The sequence below is a fragment of the Mchenga conophoros genome, linkage group LG18 (assembly GCF_057382185.1).
Source record: "Mchenga conophoros isolate Kocher_MC1m ecotype Shallow Benthic linkage group LG18, M_conophoros_male_GT1.1, whole genome shotgun sequence".
Taxonomy (NCBI): Eukaryota; Metazoa; Chordata; class Actinopteri; order Cichliformes; family Cichlidae; genus Mchenga; species Mchenga conophoros.
The window spans coordinates 20,445,050-20,467,232 of record NC_140543.1 but is presented as its reverse complement, the minus strand read 5'-3'; the positions used below and the strand labels follow the sequence as shown (position 1 = coordinate 20,467,232).

The window sequence follows — 22,183 nt, the reverse complement described above, 5'->3', positions numbered from 1 at the left end:
GGGGTGTCGGTGTTAACTGATACAGGATCGAGTTGGGTGGTCCGGGGCCTACACATACACCATTTTTGTGTACAAATAAACTCAACCCCCACGCCATTGTGGTCTCCCTCCCACTGCCTTTTCTCTCCCTTCTCTGGTCTTCACAGCTGCACAGTGTGCATGTGTAAACACCCGTGAACATTCGAACGTGCATGAGTGCGCGCTCCTCCCTCTGGAACAGGCTAAATTGAGTAATTGACTGCTGCTATTAAGAGACAGTAGTGATCTGATAATAACTAATGTGGTGACATGATTGCTAAGATTGACTCGGTACTGCCACAGAAAAAGTCTGTAAAATGAAAGAAAAAGAGGATATCTTAAAAACAGTAAAAGAAATAAAATAAAATAAAATAAAAACACGGATCCACAGGTTCAAGCTGACGTGAGTTTATTTGGACACTGTGTACAAAAAAGCCAATTGAGGTCAAAGTCTAGGCTTCTGATTGGCCTATCCGCTGGGGGAATTAGGGCCGTGTTTTGCTGCACTTGGATTGGTTAATGAGGTGAAAACTAGATCTCCATGAGCTGGTCTGTTCCAACGATGATCTCGTTAGTCCGTTCAGCTGCAGAAAAGAGATATGACAAAGAGATTATATCAGTTGCAGCTCTTGTGATCTTCACAGTTGAAAAAATAAACAGGGGAAAAAACAAATTCAAAAATGTGCAATCCACAAATGTCAGCTTCAGTGATCTCTTCCTGAATATTGCCACCATGCAATATGGACTTGCACTTTATTGCCAACTGGTGCACTAAACACATTAAAAAAAAAAAAAAATTTCAAATGCCGAATGACTATAGATCGTTGTTGTTGGGCTTTAACAATACCCATAATGTGCTCATCATTTGAAAACGACTGCCTGTAATGTGAACACCTTCCCTTCCGCATCACAGACACAGCAGTGCTGACATCACTGGCTACAGGCGCCAAACAAATATTAGATTTTTTGTCGTAAGAATGCAAAGATTTCTAATAATAAAATTTGTCATTTGGCAGCTACATTTATACCTTGGACTACTCGTGCACTTCTTCGTGAGTTTTTTTAATCATTTGTTTATAAACATTATACCATGAAGATCCCGGAGCACAGTTTTAGTGCTAATGTTACTGCTGGAGGAGGTTTGAAATCTAGAGTTATTCAGTCAGCAGAGAGTTGGTGATTTCTACAATCTACGCTCCTCGGGTTGCTGTTGTTCAACTTTGCGATAATAACACTTACAGCTGATCGTGGAATATCTAGATGGGAATTCATTTTATGAATTGACTTTTTGCAGCAGTGGTGTCTTATTGAAGTACCATGTTCGAATCCAGTGAGCTTTTCAGAACAACCCACTCTTTCACAAACGCTTTCAAGGCAGACTGCATGGCTAGGTGCTTGATCTTATATACCTGTAACAACTTTACTGAAAACACCAAACCTAAAAGATTAAGAGGTGTGGCCTAACACTTTTGTCCCTTTAGTGTAACCTTCATTAACTGAAGGAGAAAAAAAATCAACTAACAAAATATTTAGTGCAATAGAAAGTCTGTTTTTTTATTTCTGCATAATATTTCTAGTAGCTAACAAACTGAATACACATCCAATAAGGAGTTAATTGGTTCTTTTCCTTTCTTAAATCATTCTCTACTCAAAGCTAGTTTAACATGAGGAAAGTCAGCCCCGACTCCCCCGTGCATGGCTCTTTCCCTCCATCCCCGAGCGTCGGTACTGATCCAAAGCAAACGGTGGCAGAGAGTTATGTTCCATCCACACAGACAGGTTTTAGTGTGAAGGAATCTGTTGCTCAGAATGAGCTTATCCTCAGCTGTGAAGAGGGGAGAACAAATGGAGCATGGGACAGCAGGAGCGGGAACAAGAGGGAGTGACTGGGAAGAAAGGGAGGAAAGGTTACTCACACTGGGCCAGATAATTTGTCACTAACTAATAGAGTTTGTAGATGTATTAGGACCATATGTAACATTACATGTTACATATTCCTACTGCTGGGCCTGTGACACACATAAAAGGAGCAAACACGTGGGGGTAAAAAAACCTGTGTTTTGGAATAATTATTACTGTGACTATTTCCTTTTCCATCCTTCTTATAGCAAAGCATTCTTATCAAAAGCTGCTGTTTGCATTCGGTCATAGATAATCTTTGCCTTTTTTTGTCTATGTTTTTGAAGCCCACTTATTCTATGCCTACATCATAAAATGTGCTACACATATAATCAGAAAGAAAGAGAGCTTTCTTAAAGAAAACACTGAATTGTTTTGTAACTCACAGAATAAAAGCACACATTCAAAAGCATCTAAGACCAGTGCGTGATCTCGCATCGTTGGCATGTGTAAATAAAAGGCAGTGTATGTGTGACACCTGCAATAGCGAATGCATATCTGAGTGTCAGAACATCTACAGGAGAGGTATGTATCTTTAAAATATCAACACCTGATGGACGTAGACGTGTGTATTGTATGTGTGCGTGCGTGCATGCGTGCACGTGTGTGTGCGTGGCTAACTGTCAGGGTGGTCCTTAGCTGCTAACAGCTTCAGCAGCAGAGTGGGTGTGTAATGTCTTTAGCAGCCCACTGTCAGCCAGCTAATTTGGTGGTGAGAGGTAATCTTGTGCTCTCCTGCAGTAACAATGTAATGCAGGAGGGAAAGAAGGCTTATCTTTACTGCAAAGCATTACACAGAATAATCTGATCTGACCCGTTCTTCATACACAGCCAGGCTGTGTGCGAGCCACTGTTAAACTGAATCTCCAGAATTGTTGTGTTAAATCTTTTGAAGTAGGTTACGGCAGATTAATCGAACATATATTAAAAACCTGTGTGACACTCTTCTTTTTCAGTCTGTTTTTATTTCCTAGCCTGCTAATTGATTTTGAAATCCAGCACATGCATGCCAAAATATGAAGGTAAGTTTATGTGCCAAATTAGAGGAATAACAAACATTTCAGTGAACCCAGGACCTTTATGGCATGTCGCAACTTCAGTCACCGAATCAAATCTCTCTGCTGCATCTGCTACTTTTTTTTTTGTTTTTTTCTTAAACTGTAAAATCTTCTAAGGAAGACGACTGGCTTTGGGTTGTCTGATGAATCTGACTTCAGTTTGCTGTATACACTGGACGTGTTAAAATAAAAGGAGACAATTTATGGTGAAAGGCTGTATCTTTGCTGTTGTTTTGGCCTTATAGCACATGCAAACACAGGTCCAAGTTTCCAGTGTTTAGTATAATAATGCCAGGAACTGTCTAACAGCAAAAAGGGGGAAAAAAAAACAAAACAGCTGAAGCAAGATCAGACTTCCTGCAGCAATCGCTCACTGGATGCTCCAAAAGGCTTCAGCTGTTTCCAACAGTTTTAGACAAGTTTAGCTCAAATTCACACTGTTGTTTCTTGGAACACCCTGTTGTTCACTCAATTAGGCTGCTCAGTCTGGTAGCTGAGCTCGCCCTCTCTTTCTCTATATGTGTATGTGTGTGTGTGAATGCGAGTGTGTGTGGATGTGGCTGGAGGCTGTTGAATTCCGGGTGGTCCTGTTCTGGCCCTGCTCTCTAACCTCTCCATCAATGTGACACACACATACATACACACACGCACAGCTAGCTTTTGGGACAAGAGGATTAAGGAAATAAAAAAAAAAAATCTCTGACAAATCAGACTTGAGAATGAAGAAACTTTCCTAGTTGGCTCAAACACTTGGCACTTATAAACAGATACCACACACATACATTAACACCTTATCCGAGTCAGCCAGGGAGAAGTACAAATAAGCGCATCAACAAAACCTGGACGTTACAGCCTGTCAGAGCTATTTTTTGTGCTGGAAAATGTTAAGAGTGCAAGATGTCTCTGCTTTTTTTGTCCATACTAGGATTTTACTGCCCATTGCTCAGGATATTTGTTTTACTGAGGCCATCATTTATCCCATAGTGTCCATTTAGTTTGGGGATTGAAAACATGCTCCTGTTTAACTGTGTCATTTAAAAGAATTAAAAGTCCAAATGTACAAACCGAAATGCGAGTACTGACAGAGGAAACAGGAGTTGACTATAGTGTGGGCACCAGAGCAGCTATTAAACTCACCTTGTGGTGAAACTGCTTTGCCAACTGGTCAAATAATAAATAAATAAAGCCATATAAGTGCTTATAAAGCCAGAAATTATAATGTTCACAAACCCTTTACAACCAGACAAACTACCTGCCGAGGTAGACTGTTTCATATAGCTAAAATCGAACGGCAAGACGTTGGCATGCTGAGAAGAGTGAACAGGATAAAATGAAATCAGGTGATAAACACCGATAGGCCATTTCTTCATATGTGTGTATTTATCTCGGTGCCTCTTACCTTCTGGTTCGATGTGTTGTCCATTTCCCACCAAACAGTATTTGAGGTCTGCTCCTCTGCCAATAACAGCATTACTGCAGATCACGCTGCCTTGGATATTACACCTGAAAATAACACACACACAAACTGCATGAATTTGATTTTATATCAATAAATCTGCATGTGTGCTGGCCACTATGTTCCCACAGTGATGGCTGGTGGCTCTATGCATGGAGAGCTAACAGGTATACATTATACCTGCCGTGCGGTACCTGGTGAATGGCATCTTACGACGATGCCATTCGTCAGCATGTCGGTTTTTACTGCAGTTTTAATGGTATATCAGTACAGATGTTCATAGAATCACAGATGTTGCAACAATTTGAAAATATAAGACTTTGTAAAAAAAATTCTTTGCCTCTGGTTTTGACTTCTTCTCTCCAATATCAGTGCTGATGGGAAGGTGTTTTTAGAGTGATCACACCTATTTGTTCAGAAGAAAACTGCAGCAGCTACCTACACTGTGGCGATGAGCATAAACGGACGTGGCTGCGAGATGACGTTATCGGCAGCACACGAAGCGACCAATGCGGCACGTATACTGGGACCTTAACGCTCCTTTAAACAGAGGAAAGAAAACTGACATTACATGAAGAGATGCCACAAACTTGTGGCTCTCTTTGCATCACCACTTTACCAGAGATTTCATGAAAAATACCCTTGTTCATCCAGCTAAAAATCTCATCGGGATTTAATCGCTGTTTCAAGAGTGATTTGGCCGAGAGGGAAAACCATTACAAGAGTAACAAAAGCAGTCACATTGTCCAAGAGAACTATTTCCTCAGTCTTCTAAAATTGACATAAATATTATTCCACACTATCCTCAAAATATTTAAAAAAATGCACAAATTTCCCTTCCTAAACATACAGTTCAAGAAAATCCTCTTAAAAGACTCATAAATCTTGTATTACCTGAATAAGGGATGAATCAGTAGATCATTAGTCCTAAAACATTATTTTTCAGCTCAGTTGTTTGCTCTCTGGGCCCTTGTGTAAATACGCACAGGCAGGTACACACAGCAAAGAACATTCATGCAGCACTGGGAGCTTCACAGGAAAGGCGCAGCTTTCCAGCTGGGCGCTAAGCTTCTTTACTTGCACCGTCATGGACTGAGGGCCACACCGGAGGTTACACAGACATTCGGACTGTTTTCCCCACCTCACACCTGCTCCGAAAACTCAAAACTATCCAAACTATCCAATCAAACAAACTTAATGACACAACATTAGCATCTCTATTAAGTTAAGGAAGGCGCCCACGCTGTGTGCGCATATATGTGTGTGTGTGTGTGTACGCTGTAGGCCCCGTTCTGGAGTCCCACCTGAGCTGGCAGTGCCAACCGACTGTGCATGCTCACATTCAGCCAAACCATCACCATAAAATTCTTGGAGAGAGACACAGACAGTCCTGTGTGTCCTGTGTCGACTAACCATGAAGGGCGTGTATCTGCGAATGTGTGTGTGGGGTAAGAAACGCGCGTGTGTTTCAGAAGCTCGGGAAGCCCAGTGGAGAACACATGTAGGTCTTGCCCAGGCAGTGACGCACACACACTTGGCCCTGTGCACCTCACACACAGACAGGTTTGTATTGGCTCATTCTATTCAGGTGGTTAGGCTTGGAGGGAGACAGAGAAAAGAGTGTGTGCGTGTGTGTGTGTGTTTAAGTTACTACCTAGAAGGTGGTGGTGGTGGTAGTTGGTGATGGGAGATTACAAGATTCAGAGTTTTGTAACATTAGAGAGAGAGGGCGAGAGAGAGACCACCAAAGAAGCTTCGAAGCTGAAACACCACTAATTACTAACACCAGGGCTCCTCCTTGCCATGACCCCCCCCACCATCCTCCCTCTCTATTACACTCATACACAAACACACACACACACACGCATGTCAACCCCCCACCTCCTGTGCCAACCCTCCCCTATAAAGTTGACCCCAACTATCCCCCTTCCCAAACATGCAGCGCTTTGTCAACAAGCTCTGGTCAGCACCAAACAAAGAAACCAGAAACGCGAGGGGTTTCTGCGACATGGCTGGGGTCTGCTAATCCCCTCATACTGGCTCTTTCTTTCCTTCTTTCTCCTTCCTTCTTATGTCCTCAAAGAAAGAAAAGAAAGAATTGCAATTTCTTTCTTGCGTGCTAGCCTGCTTTCCCCTCGCTTCTTTCTTCCCTTCTCCTGTCTCTCTTTCTTTCACGCCTTTGTGCGTGCACCTACATGGGCATGATGAGGGTCCCCATGCTAACTGGCTGGGGTCCCTGAAAGGCTTAAGAAGAGATTGCAAGAGACAGAAAGAGAGGGAGATGGCGTTGAGGCCTTGATGTAAAGAAAAGAGAGAGAGGAAGAAGAATTAAGATAAAAGAAACAGGAGCCTGTGAATGAGAGCATTAAAATCCAGAGCCAAGATGAGTCCCTTTAAACCAATATTCCTGCCCTAAGACACCAAACAGATCAATCTACATGCTAATTCTACAGTAGACACTGTTGCTCTCTGTGCAAAGCAGTCAGTTCTTTCCACCTTAACTCTTGACTACAGCTGAAACTGGACTGGATAGAAATCCTGCTGCATCCTTACTCAGACTGGACTCAAATCACAACTACAACATCTGACATGCTCTCCATTGAGCTTCTGTGTTTCTTTAACCAAGTTGGAGTTCCTAAATCTCAAGTTGACATGATGCAATTTGCAGCACATTGGCTGTATGGTGGGTTTTTGTTTTGCTGTTAAAAATGATACGAAGTGGAAGAATAACATCATAAAAAATTTAAAAAAAAACTACACAATTTGCAACACTCTACATGTAAGCACAGACGTGCATGTGTGAAGTAACTACAATGTTTACCTCCTGGTGAGCCTGATTAGACCCCTGTGCTGAAACCATTCTTTAAATAAAAGATGGCAAACTGGAGGGACAACTGATCCTTAAAGGCTAAACCAAACACGTGATTTTATTAAATAGCGGCGGGCTATTAGGGAAAGCATCATCTGAACTCCTGTGGTATTCCAAAAATTCTAGGACCAGTGGGAAACTGGGTATAGCCAAGTAATTTAGGCGCTTAAATGAAATGTATGGATGTTGTGTGTTTCACTTCACCAGCTCTGTGTTTGTTTGGAACTGGTCTCTGGCTGGTTGCACACCAATAGCTACATTGTTAACTCAGCGATCCCACAGAACGCAGAAAACAAAAAACCTGTTACACGTCCTATCACCGGACACACACACACACACACACACACACACACACACACACTTCAATAAAAAGGTATGCAGCGAATGAAGAGGGAGCCACATCTATGCTTTTATAAATTCTAAAAAAGCCAAACAGGTTGATGACAAGTTTAGTGGTTTTTCAGAATAGCTGAGAGGCATAAATGTTCCTTCACTTCAAGTCAAGTAAATAATATAAACAGCTGAACAGGAGGATAAAAGTGTTTTTTCATGCTTCTGTTTAGAAACGTGTGCTTGCTAACTGCTGCTTGTCACCCACCACATGCAAGTAGCAACTTCACACTTAAAAAAACAAGCCAGATAATTAAAACTTTAATCTATAAACATGCCTTCAAGGTGAAATTCCCTTTTTTTTTTAGGTTAAATTAATGCGTTCAAGAAACCATTTCAAAGTACACAACCTCAGCAAGTGTGTGCATGTCTGTGTACAACTGTGTGTGTTCTCACCCCTCCTCGATGGTAACGCCATGCATGATGATGGAGTTGGTGACTTTGACCTTCTCTTTTACAGTGGTGAAGTTTCCAATAGTAGACCTTTTTATGGAAGTCTTGTCTGCAATGTGGCACACAGCTCCGATGATACTATCTGATCCCATCTGAAAGCCCACCACAAACAGCAACGGAGATACATGCATACACAATTTTAGTCCACGTATTGTAAAGTGCCTTTAGACGACAATAAAAGGCTCTGATGAAGTGAAGACAATCTGAAAAAGTTCAAAACAAGAGGGAAATGCTAGATAACTGAAATACAAGCATGGCTTGTAGTCTATATTCACCTGACATCTCTCAGAAATGTCAGCGGATGGATGGACTGATGGTTCTTCAAACAGCTTTGGGGCCTAGCAGAGAGAAAACGGGGGGAGTGAAAGAGTGATTAAGAAAGTAGTAATGAGTTTGAAAACAGACTGTAAACAAAAGATGGATGGAGTGTCCGCGTGTTTACAACGTTTCTTTTAAAAAGCCAAACATGTTGACCACAAGGTTTGTAGTTTTTAGAATAGCTGAGAGGCATAAATGTTCCTTCACAAGTAAAGTCAACTTAAAAGTGCATTCCTAAAAATGGCCATCAGGGGGCAGTTCCCACGGTCCAACTGCAAAAAGTCTTTGATAAAAGGACCAGCTCTTACTAAATGTATGACCTGAGTAAATTTATCATCAAATTGGTGACCGAAAATACTAAATCTGAAGTTTCAAGATGACATTTTACTGACAGCGGTGTGATGTCATCCAAGAAAGGAAATTAGAGAAAGTTGACTCATTTGGATGTAGCGTTTTCAGTGGGAGATGCATCTCATCACTCATTCAAGTGACTTCTTCAGTCTGGTTTCTCACGTTTCTCCCACTGATGTTGCTACGTCCAGACAAACAGAATCAACTTTCTGGGAACAGCATGTACACATAAGCATTTAACCACGATTAGGCTATTGTAGTCATGCCATACACGTAAAATAAACCCCAAACAAACAAAACAAACAGTCGAATGTTTGACTCACCAGTCGGTTCACCTCTATATAAGCAGCTAGAGTATTAACCCGGCAGCACAGACCCTGGTCCATAATGTGAACATAGCAGCGCAGCTTTCCTCCATGGTAGGCCTCACTCATATCACCACGGTGGTCATTCCAGCAGGAGCGCTCCTGCGCCAGCTGGAGGAGAGGCTCGTCCCGAGATGAGATGAGGAGCTCTGGACACCAAAAGAGGAAGAGATGCAGGAAGAGAAGAGGGTTAGAAGCTGATGCCTTAGGCAGCGATGCCCTAACCTAGAAGTTCTTTATGATGAATGTTTATAAGCAAGATGAAGAAGAATTTTAAAAAGGTTGCAGTCTTTGGGCAAGACTGAGGTTTGGACATCTGCAGAGGAGGGATAGTGGATGTACTGAACAAAGGATATCAATTATTTTGCCTCCAGGAAGGAGGAAAAGATGAAGACCACAGAGAAAATACAAGGATAAATGAAGGAGGACATGCAGAGTGTTGTAACAGAGGAGGATGCTGATGACAGGGTGAGATGGAGGCAGATGATCTGCTGTGGCGCCGCTAAAGGGACCAGCCAAAAGACAAAGAAGAAGAATCATGCTTGGGTTGTTAAATGCTGTTCCTCCTCTGATTCTGAGCGTGAAGATATGTTATGTGAATGCAAACAATAACCGTGGTTTGCAGGCCCATCGTTTTTTTCCTGGGTCTGATCGTCTGTGTCGTCTTTCAGTTTCTGGCTGTTAACAGTTTTGGAGAACTGTTTACGCACCAAATATGGCACCAACTCTCCACGGATCGATGAGATAGACCTAGGATACAAAAGAAACACATTAATTTAGTCATTTAGCAACTGGATCAGGTAAGAAACACTAGTTCATGCTATGCAATCATAACATCTTACAATATCTCGGTAAAAATGAAAAGATATAGACTATACTGGAATAAAATGGTTGTATTTTATGAATATCACCAGAGTAGTTGTAAGCAGTAATTGTGTAACACTCAATAACAGCATGTAATAAATAATTGAATGATGTATAAAGGAGTCATTGTCCCTATAAAGACGTCGATCAAAATCAGGAAAGGAAGCACTGACTAAAGACTGATGATGTTCCAGCAAGAAATACATTAATTAAAAAAAAATAAAAAGAGCTAACAGTGAGCTTTCTTCGAAGTTTCTCTCTGTGTAAATCAGGAGGCAATATCCTCATCTTAATTTCTTTTTCCTCCTCTCTGGACTGCGCTGTGTTCAGTGTTCCTCTCTACCACACCACACACCCCTCCACTTGCCCTCTCTTACTTTCTTTTAAAGGGAGATTAGAATTTCCATCTGAATGACAGGAGAAAAACAACAGTTACTCTGTCCATTTCTCTCCTTGAGCAAGAGACAGAGAAAGAACATTGAGGAGAAAGGAAGAGAGGCAAAGAGGAGCCGTGAAAAGAGTCCAAGAAAAGAGCTGAAGAAAGAAATGAGTCATCTAACAAGAGAGATGATATATGGTGGCGGTAGAGGGTGCGTTGGTGATGCAATGATGTAAGATTTACATCTGCATCTCTATGGCAAATTGCTACTTTCAAGTGCTTTAACCAAAAATATTCACAGGATTAGTAAAGGGGATTTGTGTTTGTTGGCTTGGCTTTGGATTTATTGAGTGGAATAAAAGTAGCCTGGTGTGGATGCACTCCATTTATAGTTGTTGAACTTTAACAATGGGTAATAAATGATTTCCACAATTCGGCTTTCAGCGTGGTACCCACTTCTTCATGAAATAATGTGCAAGTTACAAAATACACGTGTGGAAGTCTCATCGCCACCCAGTTTTGGGAAGTTGCCAACAAATAATATTATATTTGCTTCCCAAAATTAAACGGATACAATCAAGCACTATTTAAAGTAAATGCTTCGCCAATAGAACACAAAGCAAAAGCAAATCAAGCGCTCCCTATATCAGAGCCTGACAATGCGACTGCATGTGACAATCACAGCTGTTCCCTGCACTGGACAACTAGAGGTTTCCTGGATGTACTCAGGATGACTAACAGTGTGTTAAAAGACAGACGCACAACAAAAATCAAATGTATGGCACAGCAGACGGTAAAGAGTTTCTGCTCAAAGTGGACTATCATCTGCTGTTTGGAGATACTTTGGATTTAGTGATATTAACCAAGAAGAAATCAGATGCAAACAGTGCTGTAGAGGTGTGTCTGCGCCTCAAAGCAATATAAGCCACTTATTCACATGCCTGAAAATGCACCACCACAAACTGCAGGATAATTAAGGCATGAAGGCCAAGAAAAACAATGCTTTGTTGCTGACGCAAATCGTCCACAAAACTCAGGCTGTGCAGTGCGTCTACATATTCCTTCACAAAGATGTGCTGAAATCACAACTGCAATCACACTTCCATTGACCAAAGATAGCAGTCCCCTCTCATGTAATTTTGTGCTTTTCATATTTTTATGTTTTTTGTTCCTTCTAAAAGATGCACTCAATTTGGGTAAATGAAGAAAAGTAGTTTTATTTTTACATAAAGATGGAACATGTTGCATCACATGGAAGTGAAAGCAGTGTTAAATTTAGAAAATTACTGACCCTAAAATGAACGAATAATCATGACAAATAATCAATATTGCTGAAAATAATATTGTTTCAAAATTGTCAAAACAATTTTCATCAATTTGCTTAATATAAAAGGAAAATGTAAGAATGCAAATGCTAATTTTAGGACTTCAAAGTGCTAGTTCCCACTACCTGTGTGAAAATAGGCATTTGTATAAGGTTTTGTCAAAGAAATTCACAGAAAGCATTTACCCAGCATTCAAGAAGTGACAACGTTTGAAGCGGCCCGCTTCCTGTTGTCTGTTTCAGGTTAACAAGAGCAAGTGCTGACAAACCCTGATTCTCAAAATAGTGAAAACAGCTTTAGCCTTTCATTTTTCAGATGCAGCACAGAGACAGACTCCTATACAGACTCCTCCGGCTATAGCGAGCTCCCCCGTCACACCGCTTCACTTCAGAGGCTAAAGGCCTAACAGCCTGTCTCAGTGGCACATAGTAAAACAAATTAACACCTCACTAGAATACCATGCTAACAGAACCTTTCAAAGCCTTACACACCATGTAACCATGTTAAACACACACAGATTAAGCAGCAAGGTAGAGTTCATGTCAGCTTGAGTGTGGGGCGTATGCATATATTTTGTGTCTATATGTGTCTAAGTCTGTTGGGTAATACCTCTCATGGAGCAGACATAAACAGGAAAATTTCAAAATTCAACAAAAAAAATACAGTCAAAAATAAGTGAAAAAGGTCTGGGGAAATTTTTATGTCCACTGTGGACTTACTTTGCAGAAAGATCTAAACATAGACATACTTATATTCATTATTCACTTCAAAAGCATCATAAAGAATATGGTGATGGAGACATGTTTTTCTTGAGAGTTCACTAGTGTTTCTTGGTGTGGTTATTTGTATTTTGTTCTTGCAGATTTTTGGAAATATTTTGTGAGTTTGTATAGTCTCTCTTGTAAAACAGTCTGATCTCAGTAGGACTTCCTGTTAAAATAAAGATTCAACCCCCCCAAACTTACTTGTTTTCTGTGAGGAAGTCCACGACAGCCTTTTTCAGACAGTAGAGGTGAGCGTCCACTAAGCCCGTTTTGATGAGCATCCTGGGATGTCTGTGGGTAAAAGGAAAAACAGAGATGGAAATCAAAGCTCACAAAGTGTCCTCAGTTCGTGAAAACAAAGCATTAAAATCCACCGTTTGCACACAATGGAAAAGTGTGATGCACAGAAACGAATAGATTAAAATACACACTGCACACCTGCGCTGCTTTTACCATCTTAATTGGGTGCTACCTCTGGGGGAGTGTGCTTTGATTCTCTTCGTCACCTGCTGGTTTTATCTTTAATGCTTACTTCACGTTTGCTCAAGCCACTTTTAATCTGTGTTCCTTTGCACGCAGGACTATAACACTTGATGAAAAAAACGGCAAAACCAGCTATAATGCGTGATTGTCCTCTGCCATCTACCATAGATGTCGCCCCGAGGGCAGCCGTCATGCATTCACTCATTCACACAATTTTTTTCACATAGGGAGAAGCGGAGTCAAAAGTCTGAACGTGACATTTACGAAGCGACAACCTAAAGAAAACAATGCAGTCCCAGACGTTTCAATAAACAAATCTATCAACACCCCTACGTCCTCTCCGACTACTTACCCTTTCTTCCTCTGCCCTTTCAACCACGACATAATAAAAACTGTGGGGTGCATTCCTCCTTAAAAGGGCCATACCACTTTTAGCCCATTTATTACCAATCACATAGACCTTTCATTACTGCTTACCATCTTTCACAGCATGCCGCAGTGATTTAGATTTTTAAGGTTGTACAAACAGGTTGAAGTCTGTCTCATTATCACACAATAACTCCGACCAAATTAAAAACAGACACATCCACTGTTTGCAGAGTTGTTCAGTTTTTATTTATTATTCCACACTAAAAGCAACAGGGATAATAATTTCAACTCTCCCTGGAAAGTGAGTGTGACAGCAGGAAGCCACGCCAACATTACTTTGACGTGATAAAGTTTTATTCAAAGATGTGTAAAAATTTAGAAGTCATACAAAATTAAGGAAACCAAAACAAATCAACTGCAGTTGTGCAGAAACTCTATGCAGCTTTGTGAAAAACTAAGTACACCCCATTATTTAAAAACTTGTAGAACCACCTTTAACAGCAATAACTCGAAGTGATTGTTTCCTGTTTGAATTTATCGGTTTTTCACATCATTGTGAAGGAATTTTGTCTCAATCTTCTTCACAGCGTTGATTCAGTTCATTGACGTTTGTGTGCATTCGTTTATACACAATTCAGGCGCAGGTACCACCACAGCAGTTTCCCTGGGTCATCGAAACACCTCCATTCTTTTCTTGTTTGCGCATTCTGTTGTAGATTTACTGCTGTGTTTGGGATCATTGCCCTGTTGCATTACCCAATTCTGGCCAAGCGTTAGCATTAGTTGACTCTGGAACACTGGTATTCGGAGGAGTCCATGGCTCGCTCTATGACTCCAAGGTGCCCAGTTCCTGTGGCTGCAGAAGAAGCCCAAATCATCAGCCCTCCAAAACTGTATGAACTGTTTGTTCTGACATGCTGTATTTGTTTTTCACCAAAAGTAGTACTGTGCATTACAGCCCGATATCTCCACTTTGGTCTGATCCACCCCAAGGACATTGCTGCAGAAGTCTTCAGGTTTTGTTCAGATGCAACTTTGAAAACCCAAGCTGTTCTGCCATGTTCTTTTTAGAGATAAGACGCTTTCCAAACAACCGACACTTGTTCCATCTTTTTCTCCATTTAACTTGCTAACTGAGACTTGCAGAGTCTGAACTATAGCTCTTAGGATTTTGCAGATTTTTTGAGCATCACAATTTTGAGCCACAATCTCCCCACTCCTGGGAAGATTGTGGCATTCTGTTAACACACACCTGAATATTTCACACCAGCTACTTGCCAAAACTACTTCTTTTATAGAGGCGCACACTTGCTGCTGATGAGTTAATCAAGTGCATTTGATTACCAGCACCTGGTTGCTTCTTTCTCTCTGAATTCCTTTGGAGGCAATAAGGGTGTACTTGGTTTTTCATGGGACTGCGTAGAGTCCTGTGAACACTGTATTTTTCACATGACTGATTGTAAGTCTGTGAATTTCCACTTAAATGTATTTCACCTTCTCTTTATGTCAATTCTCCTATTTTTGGAATTAGCATGTAACACTGATTAAACAACCTCTATGTACTAGGGGTGCAACAATACTTGTATCGATATTGAACCGTTCGATACAGTGCTTTCGGTTCGGTACGCATATGTATTGAACAATACAAAATTTTTAATTTATTTTATCAACTTTCCTTCTGACGATGCTGTCTGTGTTGAGTGCTCAGTGGATCTGCGCTCAACAGTGCAGCCTAGGCGGAGTAGTCGAACGCAGATTCACTGAGCGCAGGGCAAGCTAGCGAGACAGAAGTTAAGCTCTCCTTGCAACATGGCAAATTAAACCTCCCCCACCCTAATTCAGATCTGGCGTTTGGAACTATTTTGGTTTTCATGTGACGTATGACCCTGAAGGTTTACGTGTCATGGACTAAAGTAAAACAGTATGTTGGATGTGCCACGCAATGCTCAATTACATTGGTGGGAACTAGTGCGTTAGCGCAGTTAGCTTGTTAACGTGTTCGCCGTCCAGCCCCACGCACGGGGCGATCCGCGGTAGCTCGTTAACGGAGATTTGCCGTGTTGTGGCGTTAACGTCATTTCAATGAGATTTACGCTGACAACACTAGTGGGAACACAACGAATATGACTGCACATTTACTCCAACATCATCCTAGTGCAAAGACAAGTGGAAGCAGACAAAAACAACAAGCAGGCATGCTACAAGCTTTACCTGAGTCATTTAGACAGCTGTTAGCACATGATTCTCCTTATGGAGACCTGATATGTTTAATATGCTGCTGAGAATATAGCCCAGAAGAAGCGTATAGTATAGCTTTTATTTTGGAAAGAGACATTTCTCTGTAATAAACTCTCTTTTCCAAAGAGAGTTTATTACAGATAGATTTACTTTTTTATTACTTTGTTTCAGCAACATTAAATTTAAAAACTGTACGTTTGAGTTAAAATATATATTTACAATTTTAATAAATGACAAATTAAAAAGGCATGAACATTTTTTGTATCGAAAAAATATCGAACCGTGACACCAAAGTATCGAACCGAACCGTGAATTTTGTGTATCGTTGCACCCCTACTATGTATATATATATGACCAAGATTTAGTGAATGTTTAAAAAAAAAAAAAGAGAGAAAAAGAAAAAAGTGTTATTTTGATCATTTTAACTGATTTGAACTGAAACTGGGTTTTTTTCTCCTCATACACACAACTAATAATTTAAACTGCAATTTTTTTAAAACAGCAATAAAAGAAATGAGGAGAAAAATATCTGTGGTGACCCCACAGGAGCCATCAAAAAGATCTTCTCGACAAGCTTTCCCCTCCCACCTCAAACACCAGGCTTACAGTATAACTGGAGTGACTCGGGAGGATTACTTAGTCTCACACACACACACACACACACACCAGATGGTAAAAGCTCTAAATCAAACTCGGTGCGTGTCTGTCTGTGTTGAGGTATTTTATTAAAAGCATAAAAACACATGTTCACTCTCACACACAGTCATGCTCTACGGGTGTCCCAGGTGTAAGTCTCTGTGTGGCTATCGCATACATAAAGTAAAACTCATCAGAACACCCAGCATGTGACATCACTGTTTAGCACCTGCAGACGGGCAAGAGACAGAGCCTTGGATAATTGGGTTATGAATGACGATGTGTGTGTGTGTGTTTGTAGGTTAAGAACAGGTGCCCTGAATCATAATAAAAATATGTTAGTAGCCATAAAAAGCAGCACAGTAGGTACAAGTATCACCATATCAAGACTGTTGCAGTATAAAACCAAAACATATTAACTTTTTTTAAGGGGGCCTCGTTAAAATAATTTTGAGGTCCATATGTTTTTATTCTGGGAATCTATTATAGCAGCTTTGCATGATCACCAATTCAAAACAAGTCCTTATTTTCCCTCATACTGAGCCTCGGTTTAACTACTTAGCTCGTCTTCCTCAAAGTCAACTTTCTTTGATTGCCTGTAACTGACAAACTGAACATTTGAACAACACCTTTGGGGGGTCTGCATATGCCATGTTAAGAAAATCCCTTCCCCTTGACATACCGCAGACCCAAGAGCAGAAAAAACTGTTGGAAACAGAGTTTTTAAGAGGAGTCTGAAGCATGAGCACACTAACTACTTCTACACATGCTGACTTTGAAATGTTCGTGTTTAATGAGTACGCACCATTGTAACAGTACATATATTACCCGAACATTAAGTAATCAAGTTGCCTTTCCTAACAACAGCATCATGTGATTTCTGGTTGCTGCGAGTGCTGTAGAGCTCATTGTCGAAGGGAGCAGGAATTTAGTGCCTCTGCAGGCAGGGATGACTCAACTGTTGGATTAATGACTGACTACTAAAGTACCACTAAAGTCCTCAGTGGGAGAGAGGAGTCACATCTCTCGCTCTCAAACACACACAGCATAATGTCTTATTTAGTTACAACTAAAACCCCATAGCGGATGGTGAGTCAGATGCAGCAGAATGACCGTTAATACCCTCATTAGTCAGGTTTTCACAAGAGCCAACAGTGCTGAAGGGCTTTTTAAAAAACAATTTAACCACTCCTCCAAAGCAAAATTTGCAATTCTCGTAATATTAAACTAGCCCCATAGATGCTTTCTCAATTGAATTCACATATCTGATCTTGTGTTGCAAGCCTACAGTGCGCATGGCTCTGCAAGTGCAGTCAGACTAATGTTGATAGCTGTCAAATCCTGTGCAAACACACTCATTATGTGGGACCATTGATACATATGTTTAGTAAATTTAGTACAAGGATCTTTGGAAGGGAAGTTATTTAATTTTTTTTAAAAGGTACTTTGTGTAATATTTGTGTTTATTGGCTTTTAGCCCCACGTGTGCCATCATTAGTAACAGATGTAAGTAACTCCGAGTCTGTTTTGCTGAAGATCACTGCAGTTGATCTGACCTAAGCTTCCTTGCCTTTCCTTTATACACTTACTGGCCACTTGTTAGGCACTACATGCTAGTACTAGGACACTCTTTTGATTTCAGAATTGCATTAGTTATTTGTGGCACAGATTCAACAAGGTCCTGGAAAAATGCCCCAGTGATTTCCATATCGTCATGATAGGATCACACAGCTGTGGTAGATTTATCAGCTGCCCATCCATCATGTGACTCTCTTGTTCACTACATCTCTTGACTTGAGTACAGTGAGCTTGCTATCATGTTCAAGAAACCAAAGTTTATTTGTGCTTTATGGCATGGATGTTATCGCTGTCAGAAGCAGCAATTAGAAAATGCATACACTCTGGTCACAAGGGGATGGACATACTAAGCAGGTAAGCAGTGGCATATTAGCACTGCTCAGTTTTAGCATCAACAAGCCATTCTCTGCGAAATCTACAGATGCTTGTGTGAGAAATCCCAGAAGGTCAGCAGTTTGTGAAATACTCAGATCAGCCAGTCTGGCACCAAAAACCATGTCCCATTCAAAAACTTCTACATTAACTTTCTTACCCGTTCTGATGCTCAGTATGGACTTCGAAAAGACGTCTTGACCATGTCTGCATCCCCAAATGCATTGTTTTGCTGCCATGCGATAGGCTAATCACATATCTGCATTAAAGATCAGCTGAACAGGCGCACCTAAAGTGTATGTCATAATTTTAAAACCTCCCAAAAACCCAAAACTAGCTGCTAAACTTGGGGCTTTGCTTGTTTTGCTTGAAACGTTCTAGTTTTCCGAACTATCCTGTTAAATCAGCAGATTAATACACAGTCAACCATTTCTCCAGACCTACATCCACAACATTCTGACAGGTGGAGCCTAATGTATGAGAGGAAGCTCTGCTGGATTCCTTTCACACCGTTTAAGCGATTTCCAGGTCAAACAATCTCACATGTGCAGAATGTTTTGAGCTAACACACCTCAACCATGTGGAAACTATAGAGAAGGAAAGGGAAGAGAAATTACAGAGAGGCTGAGGCAGAACAAGCATGGAGACTGTAAGAACAGATGGTTGGTTGTGTGGAGGGATGCACACAACAAGAACTGGTTCAATGAAGTGAATGAAGTGGAAAATTAAACGGACGCCAGTCAATGAAGAAATTCAGGGGGTTGCACTCACCGATTCATTTTTCTTTCACTAACGTTCCACAGAAACTGAAAAGAACCAACTGCAAAAGATACTACAGGTGTGAAATGTTAATGTGTACAAATGTAACACGAATACGAACATTTAATATCCAAAAGACGCTTCATAACCTGTATGTACAGTACGTGTAAGCTGTGACTACTCTGTGGGTGATACTGCTTTTGAAAACAGTCAGGTAGCTACAGGTGGGAAACAGGAATCCATACTCTGGCATTTACTCTGCTTACTACCTCAGGCAAAAAATAATTTTGTGTGGGTGTGTGACATGCGAGCGTATAAATGATCAGAGGTGCTTTCAGTGTTGGAAGTCTTTCAGTATAAGCTGTAAATGTTTAGCTGTGGGCTCAATAGGTTTCCATAACACTGTGACAATGTGTGACTGTTTTCTCTCCATCAATGTCCGCCTCGAGGTTGTGTTATGCGTTCATATAAGCATTTCTGAGTTTATGAAATAAGACAGAATGTGTGTGTGTGTATATATGTTAGTGTGTGCCTCAAGAGTTTCTCTGTGCAGAGAAGCATGCGAGCAGCTGCTCTGGCCCCCCTCTTATTGGCCAGAATTTACTGTGTCTTTGGCTCCATGAAGTATTTACAAGCTCCCAAAACACCCGCTTTCACACATACATGCATTTTAGGAGTTCGAAACAAAAACCTACCTAGAACACTCTTCCTGTAACAAAAATCCCACACAGCCACCACAGAACCTTCGCCCTAAAACACACCGACTCTGATTAGAAACTTAAACATCTGCTTTGCCAGAGCTAAGAACCTACAGATGTACAGAACACGTCACCATCAGGCAAACCTCCAAAGTCTGATCCACGCATGGAGGAATAAGAACCTGCACGAGAACACGTGCCGCACATGCTCAGCAACTTATAAAGTGAACACTGATTTGCTTTGGTTAACAAACCGTGCTGTGGACAACTGTCATTCCACTAATACAGAAGAATCAGGAGCCTTTAAGAAGACAGAGACCCCTTTGAAGTGAACAAAAACAAAGACTCAACAGTGAAATGATTGAATGAAAGTGGATAACCAATCAGAAATGAGTAGATTTTCACATATATGTATAATTTCTAATGGCTCATTTGGACATATAAATAAGCAATGTGTGGTTAGACTTACTTCCTCATAATGGATTTCCTGATTGATAGTCCGTCCTCAAGATCGGCCTCATTGGCCATGAAGAGCAGTCTCTTTCCTGACTTATCAACACCAACAAAGTCTCTCTGCTCAGCTGGGGAAAAATACACAACATATACTATTAATACAATATAAAAAATTGCCCAGTTAAACCACTGCAGGGAAAAAAAAATTATAGATTACATAAACAGCAGATGCAAAATGGTCTCATTTTCTAAGATTTATTTTCATTTTACCTGTCTTTTTCTTGCCCTTCTGGCCTGGGACGGTCTCTGTGAATTCGTGGGCTTTGCTCATTAGCATGGCCATTGTCGCGTTGTGCGCCCGGAACAGATCGACCACCTCGTGAAGCGCTACGTCTGTTATCAAGTCACAACTCAACACCAGGATGTCGGTCTTAAGAGAAAGATTTGAAAGAAAATCACAGTGATCTATTCATGCTGATGTATTTACTTGACAGCGCAACGGTAAGACACAACAGAATGTCTAACATAATGAACCTGACGTGGTTTGGTGGGACTAGGATTACTTTACTAAGCATAAAGAGGCTTTTGACAGGAGCTTGCAGGCACACACACAAAACTCTGAAACAGACACAGAAATGGCTGAAATACAGTTGGCAGGGTGAAGCATTTAGACTATTGTATACATAAACTTTATTTCCGCAAGTGCTTGTTGGCCCTTTGTTAAAGTGACTTAAACTCTGATTACAGAGAGTAGTGAGTAATGATTTCTGCTGTTATTCACCATCTCTGTTTGAGAATATACAATTTCTCTTCTGATTTTGTTGTTTGACATTATGTTTTAATACGAAAGCAATATAAGTTGCCTTGTTATGCAATAGGTTATAGCTTATAAAGGTAAAAAAAATTATACTTGAGTAGCTCAGTTAAACGGTAAATTAAAAAAAAAAAAAAATTAAACCAAAAAGCACAGATCTAAATAAAACAGGAAGGAGCCTGAATCAAAAGGGAATAAAGGTATTGTGGTATAAGGTAGTGAAGAGTTTCTGCATCTGTCTTCATGGAAACAAAGCTGAACCAGATGTCAGACAAAAAGTTCAGCTGCTGATCTAGTAAAAAGCGCAGAGGTGGTGCGAAGAAATTACTCAGCAACTTTTGACAACAAAAGTTATCTCCAGACACTTTATGCTGTAAGCCAAGAACCCTACAACAGTGAGTTACACAAATCCCAGAGTACCTGTTTTTTCTTTGCTCCCTTCCCTTCTCCATTCATTCAGGTCTGAGAGACAGAATCCATAAACAGTGAGTGTAACTATATTTTTCTGCTGTTTCTCTTTGCTTGGATCTAAGCAGACAATTCAATTCATAAACACGTGGTCTTCGTCAAATTACTTTGGTATTAATTTGTGATACTTCTAAGATTTCTGAAGTCCTTAAAACCTTGCTCTATTTTTCACCTAAAAGCCCACAGCAGATCGAAACGACAAAAAAGTCTCAACAGGTGATTAAACTACAGATGTTAAAAACAGGAACTGTAACAAAAACAAAACGGCCCAGTCTGTATTGTGATTATATACACTGAACAATATTTCTGGCATAACAAATTAATGCTTTCTATCAGGTCTTTAACATTGCTGGTAATACGTTACACTATGTCACAGTCTATACATTTTAATAAAATGTTATGCAACAAGCCTACTGCTCTTCCAGTAAGCCATTTATGCTAGTTTTACTCTCTCTAATTACTGCAAATGAGTAGTTTTACATCTTTCAAAAGCTTTGAATTTGTATAAAAGAGAAATTACATGTGATTGGGACATTTGTTTAAATCTTTTGCAATCTCACAATTTTCTATTTTTTGTTTGAAGTGCTTGAAAACGCCTGACAAATTAGACATCTGTCCTGTTTAGTTTTCAGTGTGTGTACGCAGTTATCTCTCTGAAAAACCTGCCTTAAATAAAGGAAGATTAACTCCACCCTGTGTTTACATCCACATGTTAAGTCTTGCCCATATTTGAGTTTTTTTTTTTTTTTTTTTTTAAATCATGCTGCACTCACTGCATTCAGTGACACAATATCACATAACTCCCT

The 22,183-nt window shown here is 40.4% G+C and overlaps 1 protein-coding gene across 1 annotated transcript in view; it reads right to left on the bottom strand.

Moving 5' to 3' along the window:
• Positions 1–410: 410 nt before the first annotated feature.
• Positions 411–22,183, bottom strand: part of eif2b3 (eukaryotic translation initiation factor 2B, subunit 3 gamma) — a 34,551-nt gene continuing 12,778 nt past the window's right edge. The window contains exons 4-12 of the mRNA XM_085254875.1: positions 20,366–20,525; positions 20,112–20,223; positions 12,711–12,800; positions 9,791–9,927; positions 9,136–9,326; positions 8,419–8,481; positions 8,087–8,235; positions 4,375–4,478; positions 411–602 (exon numbers count right to left, since the gene is read on the bottom strand). Coding sequence (XP_085111001.1) covers positions 550–602; positions 4,375–4,478; positions 8,087–8,235; positions 8,419–8,481; positions 9,136–9,326; positions 9,791–9,927; positions 12,711–12,800; positions 20,112–20,223; positions 20,366–20,525 — 1,059 coding nt within the window. The 3' untranslated portion in view covers positions 411–549. The remainder of the gene's footprint in view (positions 603–4,374; positions 4,479–8,086; positions 8,236–8,418; positions 8,482–9,135; positions 9,327–9,790; positions 9,928–12,710; positions 12,801–20,111; positions 20,224–20,365; positions 20,526–22,183) is intronic.